Below are 21428 nucleotides of genomic sequence, written 5' to 3'. Positions count from 1 at the left end.
GTAAATGTAAAAACTAATATTATTACAGACACGTCTGTTAAATAGCGATTATTGCAATTTACCTTAAAATAAATGTTGCTGTTACTTTATCACTTTATCTGATAATTTTATGACAACCTCTATTACTAAAAACTGTAATATCATTAGACACGTGTCTGTTAAATGGCCATTATAGTAATTTACCTTAAAATAAATGTTTTGTTATTACTATATCGCTGGATCTGATCATTTTTTTTATGACAACCTCTATTACTAAAAACTGTAATATCATTAGACACGTGTCTGTTAAATGGCCATTATAGTAATTTACATTAAAATAAACGTCACTATAATCACTTGATCTGATAAAAAAATAATAATAATAATAATAATAATCTGTTTTTATTGGCGCTGTTGGCCGCGTTGTTGTGATGTCACGCCGACAGAAAAACTGCTGTAACGCCGGTCCCGGCTGCGGAGATCCCCGGCGGCGTCGTCGTAGTCGTCGTCTCTCTTCCTCCCTCCCTCCCTCCCTCTCTCCCTCTCTCCTCTTCCCGCGGTCCCGGGATCCCCCGCGAAACAGCTGCAGCGCTAATGACGCTCGGATCGCCGCAATGAGAGGATACGCGTTCCTGCCGAGACCCGTGGAAGTCTCGGTACTGTACGGTCACCGGGGGCCACGCACGTAATAATGCACTTCAGGAAACTATATACGCTCGGCGCTCCGTCGGCGGCCCGATTGTGAGGGTTTTTTTTTTTTTTTTTTTTCCTTTTTCTTTTTCCCTCCTCCTGTTACCACTCTCATTTTTTCCGCCTTTTTTTTTTTTTTCATTTTTTTCTTTTTTCAAATGCACCATCGGACCCGGACCGGACTCGTGGATTTTGAATTTATGTCCAGAGGAGCCGCAAGCCTGGTTCTGGAGCGGTGGCGGGGGGGGCCGGCGAGATCTTCATATTGCAATTTTGGCTGCAGGAGGGCTCCCGCTGCCCCGTCTCTCCGGCGCTGTCGTGGACCGATCTAACATGGCGACGACCGCGCCAGTGTATTGCGTCTGCAGGTTACCTTACGACGTGACCCAGTTTATGATCGAGTGCGACGCCTGCAAGGACTGGTTCCACGGCAGGTAAACGCGCGGCCGCCTCTCCTCGCCCTTCCCCGGCCGCCTGCGCGCCATTTTGGCGCTTGTTTTTTTCCGCCGTGTGCGTGTCTGCGCCTTCGCCCGCCGGAGGAGCGAGGCCGCTCGGAGGAGAAGGCGGAGTTATATTTAGCTGGCTTCGGCGGGGACGCTTTTTTGTTAACGAGGGAAGGAAAGAACGCGGGTGGGGGGGGGAAGACATTAGGCGGCCGCCGCGCTCGGTTTCTCGGCTTCGTGTAATTCTCGCGTCCGCGAGAATCATGAAGGTCCGCGGACCGTCGGCGGGGCGTGATCTCTCCGCGCCGGGATCGCGCTAGCCGCGGACTGGCCGCGTCCCTCGCCCGCTTCTCGGTGCATACGCGCGACCCTTCGTCGTCCCTTTCTTCCGTTTTTAGCTTTTTAATCTTTTATTTTTACTTGATGGCAGCGAGATATCGCGATATCTCCCCCCGGTCGTCGAATGGCGCTCCGGGCTGAAGAATAGCTGCACGGCACCAGACCGCTGCAGGTCGAAGCCGGGTCCCAGGGTGGTGAATAATGACGACAATGTTATAACAGACCGGCGATAAAGACTCCCGTGGGTGCGGCGGTGGTTCGCGTACACGTCGGGTTTAACTCCGCTAAAAAAATAAAAAAAAAACACGGAACGCAATGACAGCTGCGTGGACGAGTTAGCGCAGCGGGATAATGGGTGGGTGGGTGGGAGCTGCTTTTTTGTCTCGACCCCGGCGCCCGTCTCACGTCCACTTTACTTTTAATGAACTTATCGCGCACGCCGAGGCGCTATAACGCGTGAGACGGACCGCGATATTTACGCGCGTTTAGCGTGAACCCCTTCGTCGTCCCCGTTGCGCGTAGAAATTACGTTTAGCCCCATAACTTAAGACACAATTTAAAACTTGCGACGCTGTCGTGTTGCAACTCTGACAAGAATCGACTCGGCGCTTTGGCTTGTGAATAAGCGACATCTGTGCTAGGCTTTAATTTAGCTTCCTCCGAATCGCAAGTCGTTGTCGCCGTGGAGCGCGTCGTCAGGGCCGCCAACAGGATGCAAGATGCTGGAAGGTCGCAGCCGTGTCGCCTGAACAGAGACAAGGTCTCCTGCCCTGCAGCCACAGGGAATCCCGAAGCCTCCCTGAAACGTTTCACTCCGGCCATTCCTTAATTCGAATCAACTTTGTAATTTGTGCGGCAGGTCAAGAGCACGGGGGGGGGGGGGGGCAGGATTGGGGAGGTTTTTCACCGTCCTGGGCCTTTTATTTCCTGTGGCCTGTGAGCCTGTCATAGTGACCGGAAATGTGCTTAAGACGATCGCAAACGCACCATTAGCCTTTAGACGTGGGGGGGGGGTGACGACCCTGTCACCGCTGTCACCTTTTGTGCAGTGAAAGCATCACCTTCCCTGTCCCGACGGGCACTGCCAGAACGGCTGTCGGTACTCCGGTGTCGGTGCGTCTCGGCCCTCTCGGGTGTTAATGAGTGACGACGACGATGCCGTGGGCGGTGGCGGGGGGGAGTAACCTTGTCCTCCGGCACGCCGCGTCAGCACTATTCCGCCTCTGCGTGCTTCCTGTAGCTGCGGCTCGGATTTGTGTCCCCCTGCACCGGGGTGGGGAAGAAAAACCGTAACCGGGATCAGCCCGGAGCTTTGGGATAGACTTTGCTTAGTCACACCACTCCGGGGTGTTGATCGATTGATCAGTATAGGGTACCCCCCTCCCTCCCTCCCTTTCCACGTCCACTTATTCCATTAATGTTTTCTGTGCCTTTTCCACAGCCTGCCTAATTGCTCCATAGACTGCAGCCTTATCAATCAATCAATCAATCAATCAATCAATCAATCGCATCATTTACAAAGTCAGCCCAGGAATATTGACCCGGATTTCTAGCAAGGCCTCCGTGTTCGGAAGTTGCCTCCTGTTGACATGCTAATCAGGTTTGCTGGTTGCGTCGTCATGACGTCGGCAGTAGCGCCACGGTTCCCATCTCGGTCTGGTCCGCGTTTCGGTTGCGACGGCCGGACGCGAGGCTGCAAAGAGGCGGAGCCGAATCGCTCAGCGGCGCGAGAGGCCCGGGGCCCGTCGAGATGCTGCGCGGAATGCAGCCGGCGAAAAAAGGAGTCCCTGGTGTAAACAGCCGTGTAACTCGAGGACAGGGTCTCGGTTTACCACGCGAGGCGGCTGGTTGCGCTACGCGGCCCGTGATGTCACGCGAACGCCGTCTGGTGCGGCCGCTGACCGTTTCCAGACGAACCCAGTTGCAGATTACGCTCTGAGGGATTAAAGGCACAGAAAGTGTGCAAATGTCCCCTTGTCCCCCCGAGTACGAGCACGACAGCGTGCGTAAGTGGGACGGAGAACGCGTTCGTTCACTGGGAGAGCCCCACCCAAAGCCTCATTTGACCCCGTCTGGGACACCCTGTGGCGTAGTGTACGGCTGTAACATCACCCACGCCGGAGCCTCCCAGCTCAATGTGCGCTCTGGGACGGAGATCCGGGGGCCACCTCGTGGAAGGAATCCGCCGTTGGACCTTGTGGACGAAGACGTCCTGCGTAGAATGCAGCTGCGTTGGCTCTCCACAGCCGTGGCCAAAAGTTCTGAGAACCACAGATACTGTTTTTTTCCACAAAGTTTGCTGCTTCAGTGTATTTAGATCTTTCTGTCAGTCGTGGGCAGTGGTGGGTTAAATGCAGAGGACAAATTTCACTCTGTGCACCGTGTGCTGTGCTGCAGCGTATCACATGTGACGATCACTTCACGTTACTAGTGCAATTACAAGCATTTTATACGTTTCAAAGGCTTTTACTTCGAAGAGTCAATATTTGCAGTGTCGGCCCTTTCTTTCCCCAAGACCTCTGCAACTCGCCCTGGCGTGCTGTCAATCAAGTTCTGGACCAAGTCCTGACTGATGGCGACCCATTCCTTCACAATCGGTGTTTTTTTTGTGGGTTTTTGTTTGTCCACCCGCCTCTTGAGGATTGACCACAAGTTCGGTCCGGGAAGTTTCCTGGCCATGGACCCAAAATTTCAATGTTTTGTTCACCAAACCACTTAGTTCTCACTTTGGCCTTGTGGCACGATGCTCCATCATGCTGGAGAAGGCCTTGTTCTTCACCGAACTGTTCTCGGATGGTTGGGAGAAGTTGCTGTCGGAGGATGTTTCTTTATTCATGGCTGTGTTCTTGGGTAAAATTGTGAGTGATCCCACTCCCTTGGAGGAGAAGCAGCCCCACACATGAATGGTCTCAGGAGGCTTTACTGTTGCCACGAGACAGGACTGATGGTAGCGCTCACCATTTCGTCTCCGGACAGTCATTTTTCCAGATGCCCCCGAACATCCGGAAAGCCATCCTCCAAAAGTCTTTGCCTCACTGTGTGTGCGGGTCTACTCACACCTGCCTGCTGCCATTCCGGTGCATTCCTGGTGAACAGAGGAAGAACGATGATTTCAAGCATCACCCTCCTTTTAAAGCATCCAGTCTCCTATTCTAACTCAACCAACCGGACAGAACGATCTCCAGCCTTGTGCTCCTCAACACCCCCACTTGTGTTAACGGGAAGATCACTGAAATTATCTCAGCAGGGCTGAAATGCAGTGGAAATGGGGGGGATTAAGTTAGATTTTCATGGCAAAGAGGGATTTTGTAATTCACTCTTCATAACATTCTGGAGTATATGCAAATTGCCATCATTAAAAACGGAAGCAGCAAATTTCGTGAAAACCAGTATTTGTCTTTCTCAAAACTTTGTGTCATTCTCTTTGGCCACGACTGTTGGATTTATAACAAATGACTTCCATTTACCACCACAAAATGGAACCAGGAATGCTGGGAGAATAACGCTAAATAACACCAGATGCTAAAACTCAACATGCTGGCCGCTCACATACTCTCCTCCTGTGTTGTAAATACTTGTTTTCACGTGCGGCCAGGTAGGATTAGTACGTTGTTAGTATGTTATAACAATATGAAGTGAATATGATATAATTATTTTCGAATTTGATGGGGATATTAGGGGTGCTCAGGGAATACTCATATATACATACACTAGAACTAAAAACAGGTTATCTGACTGGAGTGATAAACGTGATATGAATGTGCACCTGTTTGCTGTTTGTACGTTAGTGGCACTTTAAAACACTTTGATTTCTATCTTATTTTATCATTTTGAATGGTAATATTACTGTACTTTGTCGGTCAGCTGTGTTGGGGTCGATGAGGATGACGCTCCAGACATCGACATTTATCACTGTCCAAACTGCGAGAAGACCCATGGAAAATCTACATGTAAGTTCTTCTCGCTACATGAGTAAAAACAGGCTTATCGTTACTTAAAATGGTTCGTGAATCTTTCTTGTTTTGAGATTTAAATGCATTTTATTGTTTTTTTTCCCCATTCCGTTTCAGTGAAAAAGAAAAAGAGCTGGAACAAGCATGACACAGGGCAGAGCACAGATGTCAAACCAGTTCAAAATGGCAGTCAGGTCTTCATAAAAGAGCTGCGCAGTAGGACGTTCCCCAGGTGAAGTAAAATTCCTTTGAAAATATAAAGAAGAACATCGTAGTGTAGCAGTGCAGTCCTTACATTTACAAATGTGCACTTCATAAGGCTGTCAGAAGATGGCGCTCTAAGACCAGTTATGGAGAGACTGTGAACACTAACCTTAGCATCAAGCTGGATAAAATATAATTACTTTTCCAGACTTATTGCAAATTTTTTATGGAGTTAATGTCTCTTTATTGTAGCTCTGAAGATGTAGTGGTCAAGCTGACTGGAAGTCAGCTGACGATGGACTATCTGGAGGAAAACTGTTTCTCTGAACCTATTTTGGTGCTGAAGAAAGATGGCCTGGGGATATCCATGCCAGCCCCTACATTCTACGTCAGTGATGTAGAAAATTATGTTGGTATGAAAAACATTTTTCCCTATAGTTGTACTCCTTTACTGAGTTGAAATGACATGATTAGAAAGAGGCTATAAGAATATAGGTTAATAAAAATACATTTAAAGACATACCAGGTTCTGAATGTTCTGACAGATCCTACTCCAATAGAAGAGTTAATGTTACTCACATTGACATGTATTTGTCAGTCTTAATAGGTTTTAGTCTTGTACTCAAGGGGGCGCCAGAGGCTGATTAAAACTATTAGTAATATTTTACATAGTAAACTTTTCTCTTTTATCCATTTTATTATATTGAGAGAGAATATCTGCATGGATTTGATCTGCGTGGTTTATGCAAAATAACACTTTCATGCGGTTTTTCATGTAGGTCCAGATGTTGCTGTCGATGTTGTGGATGTCACTAAACAGACTGACAGCAAAATGAAGCTGAAGGAGTTTGTTGACTACTACTACAGCACAAACCGAAAGAAAGTCCTCAGTGTCATCAACTTAGAATTTTCTGACACTAGGTATGTGATATATTTTACAGCCCACATTATATTGAATGCTAAACAGCCAGATTGTACTAAAATCATTAGAATAAAAATATGCAATTGGCAATATGGAACTGACATTCTAAATTTTCTTACATATTTAACAGTATCATATGATCTTTTGTGGCAATTAACTGGCAGTTATAATGTTGCATCATGTTAAAATAGCGTTTTTATTCCTGGAATTGAGTGAATTTCTTTCTTTCTTAATGGTGCATTGTGATATTTTGCAATATACAGGTAGATTAGAGTTAGAATATCTACTGAATTGCTGTGTGTTGTTATTAAACTTAAAGGATGGACAGCATTGTGGAGAGCCCGCAGATCGTCCGAAGGCTGTCATGGGTGGAGAATTACTGGCCCGATGACGCTTTACTTGGGAAGCCAAAGGTGACCAAGTACTGTTTGATCTGTGTGAAGGACAGCTACACAGACTTCCATATCGAATGCGGAGGTGCTTCTGTCTGGTACCATGTTCTAAAGGTAATTTATTTTGGTGAACAGGAAATGAAGTTGGAATGTTATGGGAGATGAAGTGAAAACTGCATCAAAAATGAATAGCATCTAATGTTTTTTGTATTGATTGGTGCATTGCTTGCTAATGCTGCTAGCTTGTGAGAGAAGTCTCAGGCTGTTTAATGTTTCTCTCCTCTTGAGGTACAAAAAAAAAAAAAAAAAAAGAGAACAGCCTTAGCACTGATTCATCTGCTTTGAGGTGAAAGCGGTTTGCATTTAAATGGTTGCCGCCATGGTCTTTTCAGGGGGAGAAGATCTTCTTCCTGATAAAGCCCACCTCTGCTAACCTTTCCCTGTATGAGCGATGGAGATCCTCGTCCAATCACACCGAGATGTTCTTCGCAGACCAGGTGGACAAGTGTTACAAATGCACGCTGAAGCAGGGCCAAACTCTATTCATTCCATCAGGTGAGGTTCCTGTATAGAATCTAGAAGTGCTTTGCTAAGTTATGCTTGAGGTGTCCACTCAGGATCTTCAGTAGGTGGCCGGGTGCCTGAAAATGACATCGTTTATGGGTAGCTTCTGGTTGGTGGTATGTTCTACTGACTCCTCTTCTTTTCTTTTGTCGTTTTCTTCCAGGATGGATTAATGCAATACTGACTCCTGTGGACTGCTTGGCCTTCTCTGGCCACTTTGTCCACAATTTGAGTGTGGAGATGCAGATGAGGTTAGCATAATGGGTTTTGCAGCACACCATCATTGTTTCTACTGGACTCATATTTCGCTCTCCTGACAATGACTTCTCATTATAAAAGTTTGAAATAATAGCTGAAAATGTGTTTTTACAGATTTTGAATAATAGTGGCTCATTACGACTTGGCTTATTCTTTGGGATAGATTTTTTTTGCATTGACACTCTGACAGTACTATTAGTGCATCACGTTTTCTTTTACTTTTGGCTAATCTCACATGTTTATCTGGGCCCATGTTTAACTTAAAGCCAGCTTGGTGTAATAGACGCAACCGCATTCATGCTTGGCAGTAGGCAGCGTTTACATTCTCGAGTGCTGCCCAGAGGTCAAAGCCCCGCCATTCCAGCTCGAACCCACGCAGACTGTGCGAAGGAGAAAGTAGTTACAGCTTAAGTAAATATCGCATTTCACATCGTTTGGGAACCTCAGCCCCTCGGACGCACACTACTTCTCACATCTGCGAAAATCGGCCCTGCTTTTCCGTGCGGTTTCATTAAGTCACTTTTTTTTTTTTTTTTGGAATGCCGCTGTGTGTTTTTCAGGGCATATGAAATAGAAAAACGATTGAAGGTCGCCAGCCTCACTCCCTTTCCAAACTTTGAAACGGCATGCTGGTACGTGGGCCGGCACCTACTGGAGCGATTCAAAGGTAAGAATTTACATGCGTTCGTTTGAGCCAGAACTCTGCAGAAACTATATATCAATGCCTCCCATCTGAATTAAAGTAAGCAATTATACATTATCAAACTTTACTATCTTTTGTAGCATAGTCATGCATAGTGGTTCAAGATTCAAGAAGTATAACAATGTTTTCAAATATGTACCCCTGTACTGTATATTAAAGCAATGATGAGAAAGCTTTCAAAAAAGAGGAAATATAATAATGAGCATAGGCTGTGTGTGGTGTATATATACACTTTTTTTATATGTATAAATGCATATACAGATCTGTAATATATGACATATAGACATAATAGAGATGAATATAAAGCTGCACTGCAGCACTAGACAGTAAAACAGTAAAAGTAACATGAAGAGGTTTCTGAGTTCCGGTGAAGGATCAGTATCCCGTTTACATGTATGACATGGTGGTAGTAGCCTAGTGGGTAAGACACTCGTTCAAATCACACTCACTGCCATTGTATCCCAGAGCAAGACACTTAACGTTAAATTTAATTTAGCAACCTAACATCAATGTATTGATTTAATGCCCTGTAAAAAAATTGCGGGAGCTATAAGAGTTTCAAGAGTTCAAACCTACTTGTGGATTTGCTGGTTGTTGACAGCTGCTGTCTGCTGATATCTTGTCAATTTGCTCACCCACCCTCTTTACTCAGTGTCAGCGCGTGTGTGAATATCACATCGTCGTTGCCCTTAGGCCCCTTTAGCACCTACTTGCATGTTAACGCAGCTCATGAAATCTCGACCCCGGGGTTTATGGGTAGATCTAGTGTGTCACGGGACAGTCGGATTCCTAGCCATCTCCCTCCACCTCCTGTCTCCCACCCGTCTCCGTGCGTGTTCCTGACAGTGGTCTGCCACGCAGATGAGGGCCTGGTTGTTCCAGTATTATTTCAGTCATTAGATCGGTGCCTTGCCGAGTTCACAGATGATTAGCTTCAAAAGCCCAGGCCCGTTCAGAATCACTTGCTCCATTACAAGCTTGTGTTTAAACCTCGCCTCATCTGGCCTTGGACTATGTGTTTATATTTCCACCATTTTTTGTGGTTGCTTAATTTTGCCGGATTTGTTGCAGCCAAATGTCTGCGTGATCCGACGCTCAGATGGCTGGACCATCCTTCAAAGTTGTGTGTGTGTGTGTGTGTGTGTGTTGTCCAGCACTTGGGTGCAGGCAGTGCCAGCCCTGCCCATATTTTTAATGTTGCGTTCATGTTATTCATTTAAATGCAGCGTGGGATGCATTTCCCAAAGTGGCTGAGTATCCAGTCCAGTGTAATAAATTATTTTTACATAAAGCTTTCTGACCTTTTAGAAGACTTTTTGGGGCCCTCAATCCAAAGCATATTTAGTGGTATAATCATATGACATGTTGACAGGATTTCATTATTTATCAGAAGCGGATATATGCTTCCTCTGCCTCACCTTTTTCTTATTGCATTAAGGTTATTTCTTTTTTTTTTTTTTAAGGTTTACACAAGGCAAATAAGCAGCCAGCTCCATATTTGGTACATGGTGCCAAAATAATCAACGGAGCCTTCAGGTCATGGACTAAAAAACAGGTAACGTCATCAGATCATGGCCAGGAAACAGTGTGGGGGAAGAAAACGATTATGTCTGATTTTGGAGTATGGAAAGTGGCGCCTATCTCTGTATGTTGGTTTTCTCTTCATTACGTTTGACTGACAGCCGCTTGCTGTAATTACAGGCCCTTCTGGAACACGAGGATGAGCTTCCAGAAAACATGAAACCGACGCAGCTCATTAAAGACCTTGCCAAAGAGATTCGAATCTGTGAGGTGAGAAGAAGCAGCTACCTCGATTGAGCGCGAAAAAAAAAAAAAAGAGTGAAAATGATGAATCAAAAGTGACACGAGAGTTATACCTTATAATCTACACTGTCAGAATTGTTCCATAGGCAGTTTTGTTTGGCAGATGAATTGAGATCGGCCGTGGAACGATATGGATTCGTCATTGAGCAGGTCTGATATTTAGAGAGCAGAGTTGACTGATGTAATGTCAACTTGTTTGAGATACCATACAATATCATAATTATATCAAATGATATTCAAATTGGTAATTTTGATGAAATTGCACAAATCTACAAATATAAACACAACTAGAATGTCTAGAGCTGTTAAATTTCTCATCAATTAATGATAATGATTTAGTGCAAAATATAGTGCAAACTATTAAATTATATTGGCCAATTATTATTGGGTAATGAAACTGCCTTTAATCAGCTAAAATAGGTCGACCACAAACTTAAGTGATTCTCACACATACCACATTTTCATTATTCTTTTTGTTTGATGTATTGTGTAGTATAATTATGGGTAAAATGGGGGACAATAGCTTTTGATATACATTGCTTGTTATGGTCATTGTTTCATATGAAAATGTTGTATCAGATCTATTCCTAATTAATCAGAAGTGTCTTTTCTGATTTCTCTCAGAATGCAACTAAAGCCATAAAAATGGAACCCAGCAGCACTAAGGTCCCAGCTGAGGAAGCCCCCTCTGCACCTCCAGATCTTGAGGACCCATCGTCCCCTGACCAAGAGTCCACACCCCCCAGGGACAAACCAGCCAGGAAGAAAGCCACCAAGCCACCCAAGCCCCCAAAACCGCCCAAGCCACCCAAAATGCCTAAGGCACCCAAGCCCCCTAAAGTACCGAAAATAAAAGAGGGAGGGAAGAAAAAAGCAAAGAAGTCCAAAGAAAGCGTCATCCCACCAAAACCTTCCAGTCTGGCAGCACTTGAGTCCCATGCAAAGGACGTTTTGACCAAGATGGAGCAGCCGAAGAAAGTCAAGGTGGGTGGGCCTGACCTGCTGGGCTTCCAGTCAAAAATATACATGATTGATGAATGTCATGTTATTGACCGAATGGGGTTTTTTTTTTCCTTAGCCTGTGAAGGGCGTAATGAGCGTTATTGACAAAGAAGCAAACAAGAATAATGTTGAAAAGTTTGAAATGCGAGAACACAACAAGAACAAGACGGAGGCGAAGTGGAAGTATAAGGTAACAGTTGGCAAGTGACTGTCATGTTTTAAAGACGCGGCGGGGGTGGTGTGAACAGAGGGCAACAAGCACGTAATGAGCATTTAATGCAAAACTAGATTAAAGCTATGTTGGCCTTGTCTCAAAATCAATCCAAGAGCAGTTACAGAAAGTGGCACCGAGGAATTCCGGAATGTTCGGACCTGATTAACACATCAGAGATCAAAGCAATCAGCAGAAGTAACTGCCTGAGGCTCATCAGAGTCGCCCCACCCGTGGTTTACCTAGTGCCATTAAATGATGATAAGCATTTACATGTGCCTTCTTTTCGTAGGATAAAAAATGCATGTCATTGCCGCTGCATGTGTGAGGGCTCAGTTTCAGTCTACGGAATTGCAGGGCCTTCGTTTAGCCGAAAATTCAATGCCAAGGGGCTCAGGAATGTTTGCAGCCACTCCAAGGTTCTTGATCCCAGTGCTCTTTAGCTTCTCCTCAAATATTTGCAGATGGAGGGGAACCTTGATTGGATTTTTTTTTTTTTTTTGTGAACGAAAAAGCCACTTGAAACATACTCATACCCTTGCTCCTGAGAGGAGTGTATTATGAATATGAAAGTTGAATTTGCTTCCTGTTTAATTTTACAGAACAGCAAGCCCGACTCTTTACTGAAAATGGAGGAAGAGCACAAATTCGAAAGGTCATCCCTAGGAAACAAGGAGTACAAATTTGCATTTTCGATGTCAAACAAGAAATTGCTGGGGTACGGAAGTTAACATATTTTTTGTTCAAACCACTGCACGGTTTTATAACGATTTATTGAATACTTATCGCTGCGTTATCTCCGTATAGTTCAAAGACCCTCAAGGCTCAGACGAACTCAACAGTTTTCGGATCATTGCAAAACCTGAAGGAGGACAAAGCTAAACCCGTGAGGGATGAGTATGAGTACGTCTCAGATGAAGGAGAGCTCAAGATCGACGAGTTCCCCATCAGGAGAAAAAAGAATGCAGTGAAGAGAGACTTATCCTGTGAGTTTTCACCCCTTTCAGAACACTTTTGCTCAGTGTGTGTGTACGGCATTTTTTATTTTTTAGTTCCACAGTTTTTTTGCAGCTAACCCATCAGAGAACATGAATTGTAACATGGACATTGATCTCAGGAAATGAGCACTGATCTGCCTTAAACAGATCAAGGCCAAGTTTGTCTTCAAAGTTCCGCCTTTTGCGAATGGAACGTATTCACTGCCTTTTCTTGTTTGCCAGTTTTATCAAACATCAAAGAGCCCATTCAGCCTTCCAAAAAGCCAAAGCTTCAACCTTCGGTTATGAAGGTAAGTTTAATGTCCTTTAAATTCATCGTTGCACTCGTTAATCGTAAGCCCGGCACTTCTGGTGCATTAGACTACTGACATCCACAACCCATTATGGAAATCAGAGCCTGATATTTACATCTTAGTGCATGAGAAACCCCGGAATCGAAATCAGAGTGACTATTTGTTGAGCTAATGATATCCTCATGGTTGCATTTAAAAGCCAGTCCGATGTACCAATAGAGCTCACATGAGAGCGTTTCACTCTCAGCCTGGTTCCGATGGCCTGGACTCTTCAGTAATTCTCCCTTAATGTCCGGGCTTAAAATAACACACTGGCAGAATTAAAGGCAGAAGGCTGCCGCGGTGATCCAGGCATCACCGCAGTCTGATTAGGGAAATGGCTGGTGTGCGAGTTGCCTGCGAGTGAGAAAAGCAGCCACAGCAAGATACCCGCGTGGTTGCTGAAGGCCACGCCGTGACCTCCAGCAGTCGCCGCCACATTTCCATGGAACATTACAGCCGAGTTAGTTATAATATTATCCCAGGTTCCCCACATCAAATAATGCATGTTTACCATTAGCATTTTGAAGATATACACTTTCAGTCAAACGTTTCAGAGTGCAGAGACTGTGTGAGAGTTTTTTCCAAAGAATCTAATAAAGAAGATATTTATGTAGTTATTCAATTATTTATTAACAAAAGAGTAAACTTTTGTACTTTGTACACTAGTGGCATCATTGTAAGTCGCTTCATGAGGTGATTGTTAACATGAGTGAAAGAACAAGGTGGGGGCTTTTCAGGACCCATTATCTAACTGGATTGCGGTTGAGAGAAGTCAAGAGTGGGTCTTGTTCATACGAATAACCTTCCTTGTTATTTATATTTATAGCTTTGTTCTAAAATGTAAATTATTGTGGCTGTGTGTGTGTGTATGGACACACAATATAACTCTATAAATGTAATACGTTTTGTAAATGTTCTTATTAATGTCACTGTAGTAATAGTGTACTACTTTACCTGTATACATGACCAATATACTTAACCCCGTGTTGCTACTTGGTACCTGAAACTCTACACTTGAGTTTCTAGTATTTTATTGTCGCTCCCCGTACACACAGAACGCTGACTCGTCAGATGAAGAATCTCTTCACATAGACACAGAGGCCAAGCCGGACGCCAAAGGGCAAATCTCGAAGGTGAAGAAGAAGGGCGGCAGCGCAGCCGGGATTCTCGACCTGCTCCAGGCCAGCAAGCAAGTCGGCGGAATTGACTACAGTGCCAACAGGTAGACCGACCTTGCCTCAGCATCTCTGTTGTCTTCATCACACCTCCAGCATTCAGGCCTAGCAGCAGTCCACGTCTGTCACGTTGGAGATGAAAGTAGTAGTTTTGGGTAAGGCAGCACAAGGGATGGAAATGGATGCAAATGATTGCATTTAAACGAAGCGAAAATATAGGGTTTAGGCGATAAGAGACCAGTTTGTTAAAAGTTTTTTTTTTTGCTGTGGCCATAGTATAAATCGAAAATGCATTTGCCTAGCTGGTTTACTTTGAAACCTAAACATCACATTCTCATCCCTTAATTATTATTTTTTACGTGGGCGCTATAAATATTACCATGTGCTGGTATTTGTGTTCCCATATATTGAGGAGGAACCACTGGAAAAGGTAATGGTTTACGCAGGTCCTGTCTGCAGTTTACATATATAGCACATGTTTGTTTGATTCCCCCCCCACCCCACTATTAATTTGTCAAAAGGCAGACTTGAGCTCAAGGTCATTTCTCTTCATTTTGCTGTTTGCTGTTTTGGTCAGTTTTTGATGGTCTACTTCCATTGTGCTGAAAGCTGCAAATTAGCAACAAAAAGTAAAGGCGAAGGAAAACTCGGAGGAAAACGTTCCTGAAAATATGTTAATTTCTCGAATTGTTTTGTTTCTGCGTTTTAAGAACGGACATATGTCTGCAGGATTGCAGGGGAGGAAATGACTCTGGTAAATTATAACCACATTAGGCAGGCAGTTTTCTCATTGTTCCAGCTCACTGGTTAATGACTTAATAGGTGGTAATCTGGACATGCTACGTCCATAGCTTTCTGCCCAGAGACAGATGTTAACACACTTCTTCTTTGTATCAGGTTAGTTTGGTGGTCCCATATGTTGAACAAGGCCCAATTATTCATTTTAGGAATTGGAAAAAGACCGGTTTCCATAAAGTAAGCCAAAATATCTGAAATGGTTCCTAATGGCTAATGGTTAATAATTTAACATTTAGCAGGTAAGTGTGTTCTTGTTTAATTCCTGCAGTAGCTTGCTGGATACTGATTCTTGCTGGTGGTTTGAGGGTAGTGAACGCTTGAAGTTAGACACTAAGATACAGTACACAATAGTTGTAATACACATGGTATGTTACCTTAAGTAGCCACACATGGTATGTTACCTTAAGTAGCCATCTCTTACTCACATTGACGATCATTATTATAATTAGAACTTATTTATATCGCTGATATCAGTCATTAGGGCTTTTTTATGTCATTTTACATTTTATGGCATCTTATCCATAGTGACTTACAGTCAGTAGTCACAGGGACAGTCCCCCTGGACTAGGGCTGCAACTAACAATTGTTTTTATAATCGATTAATCTGTCGATTTTTATTATTATTATTAATTGAAGAATTGGATTAAAAAATAAATAAATAATAAAAGTATTCATTTACAACCCTTTATTCAAGACACTTTGCATTGCAATGCAAAAATGTGAGCATGTCCACATGCTCCTGGCTCGGGCTCGCTCTTTTGCTGCAGAAAACAGCCACTCAGATGGTGTTGATGTGGCAGGGATGAGATTGTCACTGTGAAACACAGCACAGCACACAGTGACACAACGAAATGTGTCCTCTGCTTTTAACCCGTCACCCTTGGTGAGCAGTGGGCAGCCATGACAGGAGCCCGGGGACGGTGCTTTGGTCAGCGGCAACTTGGCGTCACGCCTGGTCTGTTTTAGCATGTGCAAAAAAAGCACACGTAACGCGTGGCTGTGTTGAGCACGTGCGGAGACCAGGTGACAGGCATTAGAAACAGCGTTCAAAGCGGCGTTTTTTGTAATAAAAATGTGCGTTTAGCGTAAAACCACGTGTTAAGATGTAGGCAAATTGTGGCCTTGTATCTTTCTTTTTTTTTTTTTTTTTAAATAATCAAATGACACAACGAATTGATCATTAAACGCTTTTAGTAATCAATTTTTATCGATTCGTTGTTGCAGCCCTACCCTGGGCACAATGGAAATAAGTGGGGTCTGAACCTGTGACTTTTTTTGGTCTTCTGGTTTATAGGCAAGTGTCTAACCCCCTATTGCTTATGTTGTGATATTTGCCGTGTAGCTTTTCGGTGCTAGCATCAGTTAGAGTCGGTGGTCTGACTGTAGAGGGGTAGTGCTATTTGTTGAGGGTTCTAGTTAATCATGCTTCTAGTGATTGTTCACCATTTCCCTCAGCTCATCTCGGCATCCTTTAGCTGCTCTTGCTTGGTCCTCATCACTCTGGTTCTCTCCCTTAACTCGACTTCGCCTCATTGTCACTGACACTTGGAGTAATGTGCGTGTGTTGTGTTATTTCTTATTGATGGACTTACAGTCAGCCACCTGCATCCCCCAGCACACAGGAAGCCATTCAGGGCATGTTGTCCATGGCTAACCTGCAGTCTTCAGACTCCTGTCTGCAACAGTCCTGGAGCAACAGCCACAACACGGCAGGCACCAAAAAATCAGGCTCCGGCGCCGGCGGCAACGCCAAGCGGCCGAACAAGCGGCTTCCGAAGAAGACACAGAAGAGCGCCAGCGTCGACAGCTCGGACATGTTCGATGACGACCAGGACCACCTAGAGGCATGCTTTAAGGATTCCGATTATGGTAAGTTTTTGTTTTCCCTTACGTTCATGTTTCATCTTAAATTGGCAACTGTCGCAGTGAGGACCGGCGCGGACCGTCGCGATGATTGTTTCTCAAGACGTTGCAGGATGTGCGTGCCGGAGCTGCAAAATGCGTTCCCAGGTGTCCTTGAAAACAGATGGGTCCCAGCGTGGCTGTGTGCTGTATCAACACGCTGATTACCCTTTCAGATTCCAACAAGTGCTCATTAGGGGCGAGCGACAGGCTTTTTGATGATTCTTGGGCGAGGGACTTTTCCCCAATAGCTGTTCCAATTGAGCTACTTTGTTCAGCAATGCACTCCTTGTGAAGTTCTTCCAAGAACAGCAGCACTATTAGCGGCCTGCTAATATTCCATTAGAGTGGAGTTTTAAGCTGTTGCCTTCTGATAACGCTAATTAGTCATAACTGGCACGCACGTTCTCTATGCGAGAGAGCGCACATGGACAGTTTTATGCCACGGCCATTTGTAAACAAGGCATTTTTACCACCGATGTTCCAGTGAATAATAAATGTGCGCTCATTTCAAAGTACCTAGGTGTGTGTCTGTGTGTATGTGTGAGCGCATGGTTGAAAGCCTTGAACAGCTGTCCTACAGCTGCCCGACACACTTTTATCCCGACCACAGCGTGCTTTTTTTTCCCCCTTTCAAAGCAAATCCTGGTATTCAAATGCAGTGGAAACTCTGGGCCGATGTTTGCAGTTATGTAAGAAATGATTTAATGAATAGCCGTTTGAATTGGAATATTATTGCTCATTTTGGTCTTAATTTCTGAAATTACCTCTGGCTCGGTCCTCCCCGCCCCTCCCCTGAACCTAAAGTTTGCGGATGTTGGGGAATGAGAACGCAGATGTGCGTTTGATGGCACTTTTTGTTTGTTTCAGTCTACCCATCCCTGGAGTCGGAAGAAGATAATCCCATCTTCAAATCTCGGTCGAAAAAGAGGAAAAGCTCCGATGACACTCCGTATAGTCCGACAGGTACAGCGAGAGAGGCGGCCTGTTTTTTTTTTTTTTTTTTGTGGTTATTGAAAAGTGATGTGGAAGGTCTGAAATTACACCCTGGCGCTGTGAGTAAATGCCGTGTCATTCATTCATACAGCCGTTTGAAAGGTAACATGTGTACCCACACACTGTTGTGATGACATCCCAACATAAATACTCAAATGGCTTCAAGTCTTGAGATGAACGTCGCAAAGATTACGTGCGGTTGTGGCGCATATTTTACAGCTGATTCCATCACAGCTGTACAGCCTTGACAATACAAACCACATACACAACCATGTCTGTTCTCGCTCTCTCTCTCTTCCTGCAGCACGCGTCGGACCCACTGTTCCCCGACACGAAAGGCCGGCCCGCGAGGGAGCGCGAGTGGCATCCATAGAAACAGGATTGGCAGCCGCTGCGGCCAAATTGTCCCATCAGGTTAGCTGGTTTTGAACTGATGCCTCTGTGTTTTAATTTATACCCACACCGCATTATACAGCTTAGACATACGGCACCGGGGGGGAGACAAGAGACCACTTTCTGTTTCTATGGCAGCCGTTCCATGTACGCTGTTGACTGAATTTCAAAGCCTTTAGCATGACGAGCTGCTGATTAGATCAACCCAATCTTACCAAACAAGGAAAGGTTTGAGAACTAGGGAATTAATCCAACAAAAAGCAACATATATTTTTTAATAGTGGCTTGCCTTGCTTTCTGATGACTGGCCATATAAAGAACATGTTGTATGTTAAATAGACAGTTGAGCAATATAAAAAGAAAGTGTTACTGGAGTCTCTTAATTTTTTCCAGAGCTCTATGTGCATGATTCTCTTGAATCCTGTGACCTATGTGATGAATTGAAGGTAGTACTTCAACAAATTAGTAGTCATTTGTTGAAGTGTTTCCTCTCCTTACAGTCTAAATCAGCCTATTTTCGATCTCTGTGCAATCCACATCTGTAAACTATCAATGAAAAATCCATAAGTGAAGTCTGCGCCATCCAAATACAATATGAATGTAGAAGTTGGGTTTTCTTTTTTTTCTTTAAAGGAGGAACAGCAGAAGAAGAAAAAGAAGAGCCCCAAAAAGAAGGCTGTGATGGTGGAGGAGCCCCCAAAAATATCTCAGGACAGCAGTTCTCCGGAACCTCCGGATTCACAGGAGGGCAGCTTGGCAGACCACGAGTACAGCACTGGGACTGGCAAGACGGCAGGGGGCTCCCAACCCATGGCACCAGGGGTCTTCCTCACCCAGAGACGACCTTCCACGTCATCTCAAAACAACAGCTCGACAGCAAAGGGGGAGCGCGGGATCTCAGCTGACGCTAAAGGTGAGTGTGTTAGCACTGGGCTAATTGCATGTCTATATTCCTATATGGCTAGTAAAACTGTATTTATGTTAATTATGCATGTTCATAATGTACAGACTTTATTTTTTTATTTCTTTATAATATTTTATTTCCTTTTACTTTCAGCCAAACGGTTAAAGAAAGGCATGGCGACAGCCAAACAGAGACTGGGTAAGATCTTAAAGATCCACCGGAACGGGAAGCTCCTTCTGTAGCCATGGGAGTGTAATACTGTTTCCTGATTATACGGACCCATGGACTGGCCAAACTCAACCCCTGCCATTGGTCAAAGTCAGCAGAGGAAAACAGAAACAGCAAGGGGACAGAAGCAAAGTCACACAGTTTCGAATTCTAAAAAAAAAAAAAAAAAAAAAAAAAGGAACATAGTTCAAATAGGTTTTTGCCTCTACTTATACTTTATAACTTTCAGATATTAAAAGTGTACAGAATACCTGCTATTAATATTTTTAAGAAGAATTTGTCTCATTTTCCTACAGCTGTCATTTTATCAGGGGTTGCTAAAGTGTAATAAAATACATAGCAGTCATTCCAAGATGTAGAAAGTATCCCTTGCATGTACCCAGTCGCATGCAGGACAATTAGGGGTTGGGGGGGTGTAATAATAGGAACTCATTCCTGCTCTTTGGATGTGGCTTATCATCGTACCTTCTGATTCAGACCGAGTCTCACAGATGAGAAAATTGCGATGTTTTATTGAGTATTGAAGTGTTTTACACACTTACTGCCCTGGACACGTTAGCACTCCGAATTTGCCCTTTAAGAAGCCCAGACGAAGGCACTACTATCCTTTTTTTATTATATATTTCTTTTACCTCTGTTTGCTAAGCACTATCAGTGATCATATTTATTGTCCTAATATATTTTGTACATGTCATAGGTAGTCTTAAGCCAAAAGGCACTTACAAAACACCAGTGAAGCACAAAAATGAAGTAATATTGTGAATTGTGTTAAATGTTTTTTTTAAATGATTATGAAAAATTCATTTGTCTGTTACTTTTGTTTAAAACTATTGCCTCTGTTGATCATTTGAGTTTTTTTTTTTTTTTTTTTTTTTTTTTTTTTTTGTTTTGTGGAACTGGATTTTTTTGTCCATTTTGTTACAATATTTATACAATAATGCACATGTCATTTTACAATAGGAAAACACATTACGAGTGTTTTTTTTTTTTTTTACATTTACTCACATTTTACATTTCTTGTTTTGAAATGATAGGACTAATTTCACCAACTGTACGGTTTATCCATTTCTCTGCAGAAAATTGCTAGGGAAGTAGAATGTTAGAACGGGGAGATAATGAATTAAAACATGAATTCCATGGGACCTTTTATCTTAGATGATAAGCCTCATCCACTTCAATCTATCACTACATGGGGATACTTTCTCATTCTCAATCTCTTTGTTTCACAGGCAGCACCAGTTTCCCTAGAATGAAATATGTATTTATATTGCTTCACAGTACAGTATGTAGAATGTAGCTTGTATATAGCTTTTTAAAAGACTACTTTTTGTATCCTTTTCCTTAATACTTCATTATACATTTTTCTAGTTTTTGCTAATTATAAACAAAAAGTATATATAAAGATATAGAAATAGTCCTTACTTTTGAATTATGTTTTAGACAATAGTTTGCTTTGTTTTTTTAACCATTATTTTTTTCAATTACTTTTTTTTTAGACTAAGGTGTTGCCTGGAGAACAAAAGAAACATAACATTTAATATCATATGGCCTTACATACACAAGCTAAATGTGTTGTGATTCAGTTACAAGAGGAAAAAAGAAATCAGTATGAATAAGGAGGAAAAAAAGGGTTTCAATAGCCAGCCTCTTGTTTCAGTTCTAGTACCCCTGATGGGATTCGAAAATTATTTTACTAGCACCTTGTGAAGTGTTTTCTGTGTCAGTGATGTAATTTATTAATGTTTGTAGCCTTTTATACTTGTACAATTCTGAAGAGTTTTCTTTTAAATATTTTATCAGTCTGTGAGCCCCCCCTAGCATTAATAAACCTATTGGCTTCATTGCGTTTCAGGCAATAGAAATCCATTTTTGTGTGAGTAAAGCCATTTTATTTCCCTAAAGTTCATTTTGTTGACAGCAAAGGGTCATCATGATAAAATGTTTCATTATTATTATTATTATTATTATTATTGTATCATGGAGCTATTTTAAATAATTGTACCATTATGCCATTTTTATATTTACATAAAATTATGTACATTTTTAACAAGGTTTACTGTGCTAATCAATTGCAGTGTTTTAGTTACCAATGTAAATCTTGTATTCACTTCTCTGAACTGAAACACATTCAGATCAAACTTTGTCAATGGAACTATTTCAGGTTTTTATTTGTACAAAATGTGTGTTGCTTTGTTGTGGTTTATTTTTATATGTT

At 43.2% G+C, this 21428-nt stretch overlaps 1 protein-coding gene across 2 annotated transcripts; it reads left to right on the top strand.

The window, feature by feature from the left end:
* The first annotated feature begins 831 nt into the window (after positions 1-831).
* Positions 832-19390, top strand: phf2 (PHD finger protein 2). Of its 2 annotated transcripts, none has more exons than XM_028997475.1 (22): positions 832-1103; positions 5316-5401; positions 5522-5636; positions 5861-6021; positions 6388-6529; positions 6850-7036; positions 7315-7477; positions 7650-7737; positions 8305-8411; positions 9911-10002; positions 10149-10238; positions 10896-11255; positions 11350-11463; positions 12087-12202; positions 12292-12470; positions 12705-12772; positions 13873-14039; positions 16406-16659; positions 17563-17658; positions 17993-18102; positions 18715-18994; positions 19139-19390. In XM_028997475.1, the coding sequence occupies exons 1-22, from the start codon at positions 1003-1005 to the stop codon at positions 19225-19227; spliced, it is 3165 nt and encodes a 1054-aa protein (XP_028853308.1). In that variant the 5' UTR covers positions 832-1002; the 3' UTR covers positions 19228-19390. The 2 variants fall into 2 exon arrangements, with proteins under 2 accessions (XP_028853308.1, XP_028853307.1); XM_028997474.1 differs by having other exon boundaries at positions 833-1103; positions 16385-16659.
* The last annotated feature ends 2038 nt before the right edge of the window (positions 19391-21428 follow it).

The sequence above is a fragment of the Denticeps clupeoides genome, chromosome 12, assembly GCF_900700375.1.
Source record: "Denticeps clupeoides chromosome 12, fDenClu1.1, whole genome shotgun sequence".
Classification (NCBI taxonomy): domain Eukaryota; kingdom Metazoa; phylum Chordata; class Actinopteri; order Clupeiformes; family Denticipitidae; genus Denticeps; species Denticeps clupeoides.
The sequence above is the reverse complement of the archived record's forward strand: the minus strand, read 5'-3'. Positions and strand labels throughout refer to the sequence as shown.

Coding starts and splice junctions, on each gene's coding strand:
- phf2 (XM_028997474.1), top strand. CDS start 1,003: ATGGCGACGACCGCGCCAGTGTATTGCGTCTGCAGGTTACCTTACGAC. Junction 8,412..9,910: donor CCTACTGGAGCGATTCAAAG/GTAAGAATTTAC, acceptor TTTTTTTTTAAG/GTTTACACAAGGCAAATAAG. Junction 14,040..16,384: donor ATTGACTACAGTGCCAACAG/GTAGACCGACCT, acceptor ATGGACTTACAG/TCAGCCACCTGCATCCCCCA.